General features: G+C 34.9%; 1 protein-coding gene across 4 annotated transcripts in view; it reads right to left on the bottom strand.

Annotated features, from left to right (window-relative positions):
- The window catches only part of COL11A1 (collagen type XI alpha 1 chain), a 139,770-nt gene that overhangs the window by 11,290 nt on the left and 114,859 nt on the right, over window positions 1–13,621 (bottom strand). For all 4 annotated transcript variants that reach the window (XM_080602393.1, XM_080602390.1, XM_080602391.1 and 1 more), the window contains 8 exons: window positions 12,707–12,760; window positions 12,094–12,201; window positions 11,847–11,900; window positions 11,498–11,551; window positions 10,231–10,284; window positions 3,189–3,242; window positions 2,669–2,776; window positions 2,529–2,582 (listed from right to left, as the gene is read on the bottom strand). In XM_080602393.1, the coding sequence (XP_080458519.1) occupies window positions 2,529–2,582; window positions 2,669–2,776; window positions 3,189–3,242; window positions 10,231–10,284; window positions 11,498–11,551; window positions 11,847–11,900; window positions 12,094–12,201; window positions 12,707–12,760 (540 nt within the window). The remainder of the gene's footprint in view (window positions 1–2,528; window positions 2,583–2,668; window positions 2,777–3,188; window positions 3,243–10,230; window positions 10,285–11,497; window positions 11,552–11,846; window positions 11,901–12,093; window positions 12,202–12,706; window positions 12,761–13,621) is intronic.

Genomic DNA, 13,621 nt, shown 5'->3' with positions numbered 1-13,621 from the left:
TTTCAACCTGGCACAGACTCAGAAGTGCCATAACACTTCATGTACAAAATATTATTCAGTGTGTATCCTTTCCATCTCTACTTCAGAATATCATTAGATGCAAAAGCCCAGACAAATACATAATTCATGAATAAAAGGTGAAATTTTAAAGCTTCTGGAATACAGAATCAGACATTCTCACCTGCAGTGTGTTGTGCTCTACTGTAAATCTACTCTCATACTCTTCTCCTGATAGCAAACTGCTGGGGAGGAAGGGAACGGAAGGAAGGAGACCTCATCTCAACAACATTTATGTTATAAATTTTACTTACTTAAAAAACAAAATAAAGTTTAAGTTGCAGCAGTACATCTAAAAAAGTTCTTGCTGAGCTGACAAGAAGCCAGTGCATTTGGGATAGATAATACACTCAGCTTCAGATTTTAATTGAATGCTTAAGTTCTCAAATGTTGGAAGAGAGATTTTGATTTTGATGATGTATTTGGAGGCTTCTGGTGACTGACATGAGAAATTGATGTTTCTTACTGCTGAATAATTTTTCATTGGACTCTAGCTTCTTACTGGGGAGTGCTCTCTGGAAAGATTTTGAGTTTGTGTATATGGCATAAGAGCAAAAACTTTCAGTGTTACGGCTGCCCAAAGACCTGTATCCTCTTAAGTCCATACAGGAAAGGAAACATGGGACTTCCTTCACACTTCATGCACACGACCTTTCCTTTTGCCTTTAAGAATCATATCATATCTGAAATAAAGGATAGCCCCTTAATGCCCTAGTATCCTAAGGTACTCTTATTATCCATGTTAGCATAGTTAATCTTCAAAATAACATAGAGTATATTTTACTAAAATTTAGTAAAATTTAATGTGATAGCACTGCTTGCAGACTGTAGGATGTCTTCGGAGAGTAACGTTTTTTTTTCACCTAACTTTAACAGTCCATGTTTTGTTTTGAAGCTTCTTATTCCCTGCGTGTCATTCAACTGTGATAATATAGGTAAATTCTACTTCAGTGAATTTGGAGAGAGATGAGAACTTCTCTCTAAATTGGATCACCTTTGTTTGACCTGTGAAGAATTAAAATGCTGGCCATATAGTTTGGATTTGAATTTCTACACATAATGCTGAATAAGAATATCAGTATTTTGTAATTTGTGTTCACAGTGCTGTGTTTTTTTTTTTTAGTTCTTTAGAAAAATGTACTAAAATAGCAAGTGTAAATAGAAATAATGATATAATTTTATAGTATGTTATGCCATCGAAAAGCTTCCCTTGCTTTAATCATATTATAAACACACAGCAAAATGTACTTGGCTAGTTTGCCATATAACATTCACGGCAACCTAACAAGTTTTTTGTATTTTGTCCAAGTTTTACAGCAATTAGGCTAGTGTGTAGAAGTAATTTACAAAGCTACCAGTAACTTGCCTTACAGTATAAACAGATCACTAAGAGCATCTCAATATGCTCTTTAGGACTAAGAGGTTGCTGTCAAATTTATTAACCAGAAATCATATAAACTCAATTCTAGCTGAAAACAGAAAAATTCCTCATGAAAGGTGACTTTGATTTTATCCAACAGTATAGTTAAAATTGGAGTTGCACTATTTTGTTCATAGGAACAGCCAATGCAGATAACTATTTTGTCTGATATCTTCCGATTTGATCTATACTGCTTATGTATCAGCGGTGATACTTGATGAGTCTCACAGTTGCACCACTCAGTGCCTTCTGCTACATTATAAAAGAACGTTAATGTAAAGAGCATTAATATAAATGCTTGAGAGCATAAAGAAAAGGAGAATGGCCAACAAAGTGTATGTCATTCTACTGGCATTGTTGTAAGCAAAGGGGGTTGAAACCAAGAGAAATGGGGTATCCAGCTCTAGCCAGTGCCCTAGAAACTGGGAGCTTGGTTCATTAAGACTCTTTTAAATGCTTTGCTCATGGATTATATTTCCTGGGTCTGCCACAATGAATAACAGACTGGATGCTGCTATTCATTTTTATAAAACTAGCATGTTTTCTTCTCAGGTAGAAGTATCTTTTTGGCCTTACTTCAGATTTAATCTTTTTCTTTCTCTAAAGAATAGATACGATCTAATCTTTTCCCTAGGAATAATGCTTTCATACACTGGCAGTCGTTAAAATCAATGGATGTATAAAATTTACCACTAAAGGAAACAAAACGATTTAATGTATTAAGCTTTGCTGATGTGGAGACTAAAGTAGATTTTTTGATAGTAAGCTTCACTGGTTTTATTTTTAATTCTACTGTGGGGATTTCAAGAATTTGGTTTTACACTGCCTTATTTCACTCTTTAGCTGGTATAAATCAATATAGCTACCTACTGAAGTAGAGCAGTAGAATGAAGGAAGTCATATGTATCAGTTTCTAACAGAATAGAAGAGTAGTGACTTTGTGCTAAGAACTGACTTATAAATTATTTTTTCTATAATATGCACAGACATGTTAATGATATGCTTTAAAGGTTGCTTTTTTTGTTTTGGCACTGAATGGAAAGGTACTCACCAGAGGCCCAGGAGGGCCATCCTGACCTGGTGCTCCAGGTAGACCTTGTTCTCCCTAGAGAGAACATAATATTTGTGTTACTGGAGAATATACCAAGAAATGCAACATTTAAAATATTATTATATGTTCAGTTTACTCACCACAGGGCCAGGAATACCCCGGAGACCTTCCGGGCCAGGTTTTCCTGCAGGTCCCTGAGGACCAACTGGACCCGTTTTTCCAGGAGCCCCTTCTGCACCAGGTTCACCCTAGAAAGAACATAAGTAAGAGGTCAGAAAGGAAAATTGGACTAAGGTTGGCACAGTAGCTGCAAAGTGAGAACAGTTTCCTCAATCCATTTTTCAAAAGCTATTCCAAAACAGCGTTCCAGAACGTTTTTCTGAACAAAATTATGATAGCTTCATATAAGCAAGGGGATGCCAGCAAAGCATGCTTATCTTTCTTTTCCACAGGGGTGAGCTAAGTTGGGCCTGTACTGGTGAGAGTCCACCATGGGCTCCGTTATGTACTGCTACTAATTCTGGGTCCTAATTTGGATTTTACAGTTTACGTATTATTACTTCAGTAAGTTTCACACTCAGTGAATGATAAGCAACTTACTTTTAATTTGTATATAATTTACATTTCCATGCTCCTAAAAAAAAAAAAAGTCTGTGTTACCTTTGCACCTTTTTCACCTTGTCTGCCTTCAGCGCCAGTTGCTCCAGGAGGTCCCTGTGAAAGATGGAGACTGAGCTCATAATCTCAGTTTTCTAAGATATTTCTACAGTGAAAAAAGTGCCATTTCCACTGTATTAATGAGTAGTAAATGCTAAAAAAAAAAAAAGAACATTATATTTCTTTCTAAAAGAGTATGCATCACCTAATATCTCTGACAGGATAAAGTTAAAAACAAAGAAATATCTTGGAAAAAAATCAAAACAGGTTATAAAAGTAAAAGAACAATGCTTATTAACATATACAATAGCAGTTTTAAATTTACTTTGCATTGTATTATATCTATTCACTGTAATCTATCCACTGATTCCAAAAGTCTTGCATTATACAATGCCCAGAATGGCACATACTTCTTTATTCCCAAAGTCAGTTATACGCCTTTTAAATGTGTTTGGAGGGCCAAAAATTGATACAAGCTTCAATATTATCCAGTAAATGTGAAAGAGAAAAAAAAAAATCACATGACTAGTGGTTGTGAGGAATGTATTAAAGACACAGCAAACAAGCAGTCCCTGGTAGCAGGTTTCCTGTTCTTGCTCTACAAAAGCTCTATTTTACTAAGAAAGTAGAACTTGGTACTGAAGGAGGATGTAAAAATTGGTTAGGTTTCAGGTGAAGGCCATAAGACAGGAGTTGCTGGACAGTAGTCCAGCAGCACTGTTTCTGCCTATTGCTGATGTCACCCATCTTTAATTTTCTTAAGGTTTCAATGAAAAATAAAAAGGCTTTTTTTTTTTTTTCCCCACCAGAACATCAAGGCTTAATTTTCAGGTTGGGGAATTAATACTCATAGCCTCAATTACGACAAGAGGCAGTATGTAGAATCTAATGTACTGTTCTTAAAATGGCTCTCTTACATATACTTAGTTTAGAAAGATACACTCAAGATTATGGACCAACTGTTTTCTTACAAGGTTAATTTTTAGCCTGGGAAATGTCTTTACTACGAGTAGCTATTTCTTGCCCCCCAATGAACAGCTTAAAGCAAAGGGATAGAAAAGTGACCATAATCAAACACAAGGTGATTTTCTGAATTTATAATCCAACCCTCTAAGAATAATCTATTCATTAATTCAATAGTTCATAATGTAGAAATATAAAAAAAATGTTCTAAGCTAAGCAACAGAAAAAAAAGAAAGCCAGCCATTTCCATTTACTTAGTCCTTTTAACTTCATAACAATAGACCAAAAAAAAAAAAAAAAAAAAAAAAAAAAGAAAAAGCTTTTTGAACTCAAGGCTTTAGATCTCAGTTTGATCTAATAGCATTTTTTTTTTTTTTTTTTGCAATGGCTGAATTTAGACCAAAGCTTTTATAACCTGTTATAAATCACTGTCCACTATTATTTCCACATACCTTGAACAACTCCACCAATTTTTCTTTCTACGTATATTTCTTTCTACATACATTATTCCAGAAGAATAATTTGCATCAATATTGTTACAATAATAATCTCTGATGCATATACGCCGATGTGTAGGTTGTGATTGGTTGGGTGGGTCACAATTTGCAGTGATAATCAGAAAAATGATTATCGGGTGTATAAAAAAACACACAGGAACACTTTAGAAGTAGGGTGTATCTTTCTTACATGAATTTACACGTCCATTGTCTTTACTTCTAGGAAATTCCTTTAACTCAAGTTCCCATATCAGTTATAATCTATCTTGCCTAAGAAACCAAAAAAAAAAAGTGTGATAGTTTGTACTTAAGAAATATACCTCTACATAATCTAGAGCAGCAGCTGCAACTTGAATTAACAGGGCTCAAAACACTGTGATCGCTAAATTGTGAATACAATGAATCATGATTGCTAAACAAAGAGGGTACATTCATTATCAAACAGTGCCAGTGCTGCAGCAAGTGCAAAGCAGCTAAATGAACTGCGCTTTCTAACAGGCTGTGATTGCTGGCATGGCACAGATGGTGCTTCTACATTGAAATACTGCTAATTGTTATTTAATTTACCTTCCTACACTTGAGTTCATGGAGTGTCTGATAAATTTAAGCTGACAAAAGATCTCAATAACAATAATTTACATTAATGCATGGCTCCCCACCCTCACCACCCAGCTACCATAGTGATTGTTACACTTTAGTTTGGATGTATTTCCTTATACAGAACTGAGAAGACAAAAGAATTTGTATAGAAACAAACTTGTTCACAATTTTTGTTACGTGAACCTACTGGACATTTCTGTCTGTTCTGCCATATCTACGATTTTCATTAAAATAATTTAAACTGTTTTTTATAGCTATATGTCCTCTAACCAAAAACATGATTTCAAACACAGAAAACCACTATCACATTTCATCAGTCTGTTAAGATAGCAACCTAGTCTGCCATATTTTTAGGTATTTCATCTATTTTCAATCACAAGATGGCTTAATTTTTAATAGGGGTGTGCATCCTGATGAGAGAGTATGATATTATAGACAAAATAGAAATAGAACTTCATAGAAATGTTTATTTTAGAAGTTGGTTATGGTACAGTATTTACATCTGTTATTTTATTGAAAGCAGGCAGTATACACTCCACATTAGAATAACAATGTATCTAAGACTTGCAATTCTTTAAATTCTAACTTTTTAGAGTAATACATGAACCTTAGGTGTATGTGATCTAGATATATAATTGAGTCTAATAAAATGGCCAAGCAGCAAAGTACACAGCTGAAGGGCCTAGCACACCGAAAGGCTAAGAGAAACGTAAGCAAGGCCTGCCTGTGTTGACTTTTATTGACTGGGTATGTTATTTGTTGTAAGAATGGATAAGAAAATGAATATCGTTTTATGGTGCCTTTTCCTCATGCTGTTTTTGTCATTTGTCAGATAGAAATCAAAGCATTCAAACTATGCTATCCATACTATGTTACCCAGTACTCTACAGCAAAACAAACTAAGTGCAAAGAGTAGGTGCAAAGAATTAAGTTGCAGAAAAAAAATAACAGCATCATGTTAACTGTAGAGTGATTTAGGTTTTGTGTCTACGTTTCTAGACAAGCAGACATTGGATCAGGAAATATTGACCTACTGAAGCCTTTTCAGATGTTCCACTTTTCAGAGATCACAACTCACTTATCTCCCACATTGGAAGCAGAAACTGAAAAACATTCTACCTCTTCAGAAATGCGGTCTTCATACATTGTGCTGTTGGCCAATGCTGATGCTGTTATCAGCAACAAGAATACTCTACAGCAGAGAAATCTTACTGCAATTTGTGAATTCCGTGGCTGTCTCAGATTGCTCCAGGAATGCAGTTAACTTTAACGCAATTTTTTGTCTTCGGAGCACTTAACAACACTTTCAGAATCACCCCATCCTTCTGTGGGGCAAGTTTCAGTCTTCTCTTTTGGCAGACAGAGAAATTCAGACAGCAATATTACAAATGTTTAACACACATCATGGGAAAAGGGTTAGAAAAGGGGTTCCTAGTCCCAAAGTTGTACTAGACTACTTGTCTGTTCAGCTTGGAAGGTAATATGCATACATGCAAATGCCTCAAGTTTTCTAGAGAATCTAGGCTGACTTACATCAGTGGAGAACTTAAGAGATTCGATCGTGTGTCTGACTTCAATAATAATTATGGCGTGCTTTTACTTCAACACTACTTTCATTCACATTCTGCAGTCAGTATTCCAGTAGCTGACTATTTCTAACTAAAAAAGAGCAGTAAATGTTTCTGAGTACATTCCTTTTATTTTAGAACTATATCCTTCTTTGAGGCTATCAAATATAAGACATTTTTAAACCGAAGGAAATACATTTTCCCAAAATACTTCCAACATTTACTCCTGAACTTTCATTGTTAGAACTGTCTCCTCTTAGAAGTTATAAAAAAAGATAGAACTTATATAGAATAAAACCTCTCTTGACTATCCAGCTAAAGCAAGGTGTGTATCTACATAAGTATATATTTTTCTTGTGTATTCAAAATATTGAGTAAAGCCTTTTATTTCATTGACAAGATGCTCCTTAAAAGAATTACTATTTTTGAATTCTCCTATCATTACAGTTAATGGGAGTATTATCACTGAATTCAAAAACAGAGTTTAGTCAATACTAAAGTAGTTCCTGAAAGTCTGATCAAATTAAAATGTATTTTAAAATCTGTCACTATTTTGCTGCATTGATCCTCTCTTCTGTTGAACTGGAGAATATGGCCTTTTGTTTGTTAGTGATAAAATCAATTTGGCTGAATGTTTCCCTTGATGGATTTATGCTCTAATTTTCTAAACAGTATGTGCACAAATCCACGGTAGATTTGCATGCACAATTACTATGGTTACTTGCACCATAACTAGTTAGATGTATAAAGCCTTCTGAACATGTATTTATCTGATTTGGTACATGCACTGATCATTTCAGAAGTCATAAACTGTAAAATTATGGTTTTAATTATAATCATTTATGATTTTGTTAAAATTTAAAATAAAATTCAGTAATATGTGTAATTGCTGACAGACTTTATCAGTAACTCTCATGGGGTTTGCCCTTCCTAGGTTGTTTTTGGCATATAAGTATATACATATTTAAACTAGTCATTCATCTGAATATGTTGTTCTGCATACTATATGTAGAACATATATGGTCTATATTCATATATATTATGTATATACTTTGTTTTGAAGATACACTGATTTTTTCCTTATAGAACTGAAAGCATTTTTGGTAGTAGAACTTTCTGAAAGACAGTGGTGGAAATATTTTTTTTGGAACAGCTATTGCTAGGTCTAAAAAGTAATGTATTAATTAAAGTACACATTTGTGGGTGCTCTCATGATCCGTTTTTGTGCCAGCCAGACTTTAACCTTTTCTTTTGAATTAGACTTGAGCTAAGTGGTTATTAGCATGCTAGTGAATTTTGTGTCTTCAGAGCAGAAACCTGGAAGATCCTTTCTAACATGTAGTTCCTAACTGGTATTTCCTAAAAGAATTCACCATACTGCTTGTTCATAAGACCCTTGCTCAGTCTCACAGCAAAGCTCCTGTAGTTACATTAAAGCCTTCAGAGCACCATAGTAAAACAGTTCTGGTATTTGCTTATCTCACCAAGGAACAGTAATCCTATTACTGTTACCATCAATAACTAGAAAAAATAGTTTCTACTTGGCCTTCACTTGATAGCTGAATGTCACTGTAACTGTATATCTGTAGCTGAAAGTCTCTTAGTGAAACAGTGAAACCGACTTCAGTCCGTGACAGTGAAACCGACTTCAGGTCAGCTCGAAAACACATGGGAGGAGGGGAATGAAAATGAATGACAGAATAAATAAGGAGACCATATAACTGAGGAGTTCAAGAAGCTAGACTCAAAAGTTTGAATCCTGAGCTCTCCCACCTTGTTGTTTCAGAGACAAAAACAAACCAAAAAAAAGGGGTGGAATGCTGCATTCTAGTAGTATTGCCAGAACCGCACCTTCATAGACAGCAGTACTACTCCTGAAATGGTGTGTCCTTCAAATCTGGATGAAAGGACACTTCGTGAAGTTTTTTGTTGAAACTGTTCCTACCATGCTACTGATGAAAACTAACCAAGAACATTTTTTGTGTTCATTCTGCCAGCAAAGTATGAAGCCTTCAATTATTCACTATTTCTCTCTAATGTGGCATCAATACAATAGAGACTCTCTGCAAGCTTGAAACATTCAGGTAACTCAAGTAATGTAGAATCTGATTCTACAAACTTCAGAATTTTCTTCAGAATACAGGAATGAGATTACTAGGCAAAATATTTAGATGGAATCATAGAACAGTTTGGGTTGCAAGGAACCTCAAAGATCATCTATCTAATTCCAACACCCCTGCCATGGGCAGCAACACCTACCACTAGACCAGGTACCTTACCGTACCTTTTTCCTTTTTTTCTTCATAGTATTCATAAATGGGAATTGTGTCAAAGCCCAGATGACAGATGGCATTTGCATTTCTAAAGTGTTTTTTATCTAGCTAGAAATAGCAATATATCCTAGCAATATATCCTATCTACTAGGAATGAACTACTGCCTTCCATATAATAAAGTAGGAAGTTCTAATCCGATGTAGAACAAACATACGAATTGAATTATGGCTCAACTGAATATTAGCAGTTCTAGTGATAAGGTTGTTAATGCTACCAAAATCATTTATAGTATTATAAATGTTTTGCAAGCTTGTGGAGCAAATAGATTATTGTGTAAAATAGATAAAACTAATTAGGCATGTCAGTTCACTCAAGCCCATTAAGTAGAGCAATTTAACACATTTTGTTAAATAGCTCTCAGCTTACATTTAATGATGCTCCCCCCATTTTTTTTAAAGTGTAAAAACTGCATCTAATTGCTGTCTGAAAGAGACCTAAAGGTTGATACATCTACTACAGTTCTGTAAGTATAACATTATTTACTGTTTTTGATTAGCTGTATTTGTAAAGCCTGTGAAGCTTCAAAGATTTTAGAAATAATGAAATGGCTTCATAAGCTATAGAAATGTCTGCTTGTTAATTTTGTATGTGGAGGGGATGACATAGATTTGCACAGAAGTTGTGTTCAAATTATTTTATTTCATAAGCGAAAGACACCGAAGTAGGCACTTTCTTTCTGTTCTCTGCCAGCAGTCATATGCCTAAAGATGATGTCTAATATTACTCTCATTGTCACTCACTCCTATTAGCAAACCAGCAAAAATGCTAGTTTCTTAACCTCGCAGACACTGAATTCACTTGGGTGAGAAGAAAAAACATGTTGTTATAGACAAGTATAGACACTTCCCCATGTGTTTTTGTTCTGCTTGACGTTGGCAAATAAGGGCATTTGTGATGATGGATATATACCTCTCATGATTCGTCATGATCTAAATGCAGCTCTAAATTTAACAAAATTTAATTCTGACAATGCTTCTTGACCACCTTAAATTTACTTAATATTACAAGTAAACAAGTAGCTGAAGTACTCTAGAACATGTCTCAGAAAGGGAAACGTACAAGAGACAATGAGAAATGACTTACCCTCTTTCCTGGTGGACCAGGTGGGCCGGCTTCACCTGAAGGACCTGGTGGACCCTGCAATGGAAAGTGGTAGGCTCAGTGGTAACAAAAGATAAAGTTATAGTCCTTCTTAAATTCAACAAATGTCTGCAATATGTTGACCCCCTTCAATAGACAGAGAGTAATTATAAATGCACACACAAAAATGATACTTGCTTAATCAGCAAATACTTTCTTAAGGGAGTCTTTTGCAGTTTTTAACAGGTTTTGTTAGTGTACAAAATGCAACCACTCTTTTTTCTTTTCCTGCTTAAAACAAAACATTTCAGCCCAGAAAGTGGCTACACAGAAGTAACATATGGTCTTAGACTACTGCCTATCTCTATTAAGAAGCATTTCCTGTATTTTCAGGTGTTTAGGTTGCTACTTTTGCTATAGTTTTCACTAACATCTGTAAAGTAAATGCCCCTAAGTGGTCTTCTATTGAAAATCTTTTGTGCACTGATAAGCCATTTGCCTACTTCATTTAGGTTCACCTGTAATAATCTTTTAAATATTTCAGGGTTGATGAACAGTTTTTTTCTTCATGAACACAACACTCTAAAAGTACTTATTCTTGAGTAAGACATACAGATGCTCGTCCTGACGTTTGCAGGTTAAACCCCAGTTTATAACTTAGTTGCAACCATATGTCCAATGTACTAACATTTTTCTTTCAAGTTGTACTGTGTTGTACTGTATTTCCCTGATAATTAGAAATTCCAGAGCTGTAAAGAGACTTTCCAAAATGGAAGTCCTAGCTTTTTGCAATAGAAAATGAAATTCATAATGCTTTAATATGGGAATCTCCAGAAAGGTAAGAGCTTTGATGATTAATATGGGTATTGCTCAGATAGTTCTTAGATTTCACATGAAATACAGCAGACAGAAATTCCTAGATTTTGCTTCATTTCAACAAGTAAGCTAATGAAGACTATTTGGCTGCAGCATTACTTTCTTATGCTCAGAGTTGCTCTATTTTTAGTGCTTCTCAGCAGCTTCAGCACAAATTCTTAACACATTGTTTCTACTTCTAAAAGAAATTGACCTCTTGCTTTTGATTGTGTCTATTATATAGGTACTTCTATCTCTACAAGGAAATAGAGATATTTTTCAGTACAATACAAAAAAGAATCCATTTAGAAAATATTTTTAAGAGCATGAATTTACAGAAACTGATTCAGCAAAAAGTACTTTCTTAGCATAGGAGAGAACATGCAGCCAAAACAAAATGAACGAAACAACTCACAGGTTGACCAGGATCACCATCTTCACCCTTCTCTCCACCAACACCATCTTGACCCTACAGAAATCATGTGAAAATAAACAAAAGACAAAATTCAGATAAATTAAGTAATTTAGTTTCATATATGAAGATAAGAATACTGTTTTTCTACAAGGAATTTTTCTAAGGACACTCATTTTCAAAACTTTTTAAAGATTTCCAAACCTTTTGTTAGATTTAAGAAATATATGAACAGCCAGAACAACAGCTCTGACGAGAAAGACCACATTCCCAAACAGAGAAGAGGTGAGAGTAACTAGAATTCAGTGCAAACCAAAACCAGGACCTAAATCTGTTCTTAAAATATACTTACAGCTGGACCAGGTTCCCCAGGGGGACCAGGATCTCCAGGAAAACCAACCGGACCCTAAATAAGTCAGGAAAAAAAAACACACAGGAAGATGTCATCCATTGAGAAGCAGATAGAAATCAACAGAAATGTTTTGTGAAGAATATAATGAATTTAATTCAAACGTAGAATTTAATTTGTAGTTCTATATTTAGCACAGCTTCAGCAGTGCTTCACAGTGCTTTGTGTTAAAATTATTAAGCTTACTTACTGGGTTACCCTTAGGGCCATCATCACCTGGAGGTCCTTTAGCACCTGGTGGTCCGGCTGCTCCGGGTGGACCAGCCTCACCTTTTTCTCCCCTTTCACCTTTTGGACCCTGTAGAAATCATATGAACACAAAAAATATTGTCTAGGAATTGAATGCCTAAAAACAGATTAGTGGCAAAACTGTTTTTCTGATCTGGGCAATGTTGCTCAATAAATCGTTTGCGTGTGAATGGGAAATTAGGCCCTCAGCCTCAGATTGGAAAACCTGTGCATCTCAGGTCTGAGTGCCAACATCTGCACCCAGATGTGAGTCTGAACCTATTCTGCATCAGTGAACTGCTTCCAGAGAGGTAAATATGCATATAGAAGTTAATACTTTGGGAAGAAAAAATAGGTACTTTTTAATGAAATCTTCATAGCTTTATTGTCTAATCATTAGTACAAGATGCGGCTATAATTATAAGGATAGAAATTGCATTTCAAGTTCTTCACTGAAAATTTAAAGACAACATACACAATTAATCTGATTAAATGCTTTATAAAGCAAGCACTACCAGGCCAGATACCTTTGTTAACCACGATACAGGTTAGTAAGACAAAACCAAAATACTCACGGATGTTCCAGATTCTCCAGGAGGTCCAGGGTTACCAGCTTCTCCAGGTTCACCCTGTACATGTGTAAGGATAAATTAATGAGTCATCAGGTAGAATATTTCTATGAATTTATTCTGTTACTACATACTGTTGCATGCTTATTCATGTTAACAGCTTATAGGAACTGTCTTATTGAGACTACCTAAAGACAGTTGTTACACGTGTTTTTGCAGAACTGGAATCTGAATTTTTAGAAAGAATCTGTCAAACTAAGCTTTTATTGAGACAGGAAGACTAACTTTCCCTTTAGGCTTTGGAAGTTCTTCCCTTTTATTATCCCATACACTGCAAATTTCCTGTTTGTCGTCTTCTTTTCTAGTCACAGAAAAGCCAAAGAAGTATATTGACTGTGTATATACGTATATTTTCTCTTTAAGATATATTTTTGCCTGGAAGCAAGCCCCTACAAATAAGAAAATACTATTTGGAGATTAATTTTAATGGAGTAGAGACATTATTGCTAAAGCTACTGTTAAAATAATTACATAAAGAAAATCTATTAGGATAAAATAATAGCGTAATCGTTAGTAAAACTTTTACCACAGGCCATAAAAGCATATGCTATGTAATTGCTAGTGATGGAAATTGTTTAGTAAACCAGATGGCTTTGAGAACACCATATGAGAACACCAATCTATACAAGTCAAAGATTATGCACTATTAATTGAACATTAAAGTTAATTCCATCTTTTTTTTTTTTTGAGCCAATACATAGTATTATACATGTAAAAGACTCTTTGCTATTGTTCATTTTCAAGTTTAGTTATGACTGATTATTTTCTAGCTCAGTGGACTGATAAATAAACCTTTATATAAAACTACTCTGTTAGTAGAATGTTTAGCTAGTAGTGTCACGGATACACAAATCTGTGAAA

Source organism: Anser brachyrhynchus (assembly GCF_964034855.1).
Source record: "Anser brachyrhynchus genome assembly, chromosome: 8".
Taxonomy (NCBI): Eukaryota; Metazoa; Chordata; class Aves; order Anseriformes; family Anatidae; genus Anser; species Anser brachyrhynchus.
Note: the sequence above shows the minus strand (reverse complement) of the source record. Positions and strands in the feature narration are given on the sequence as shown.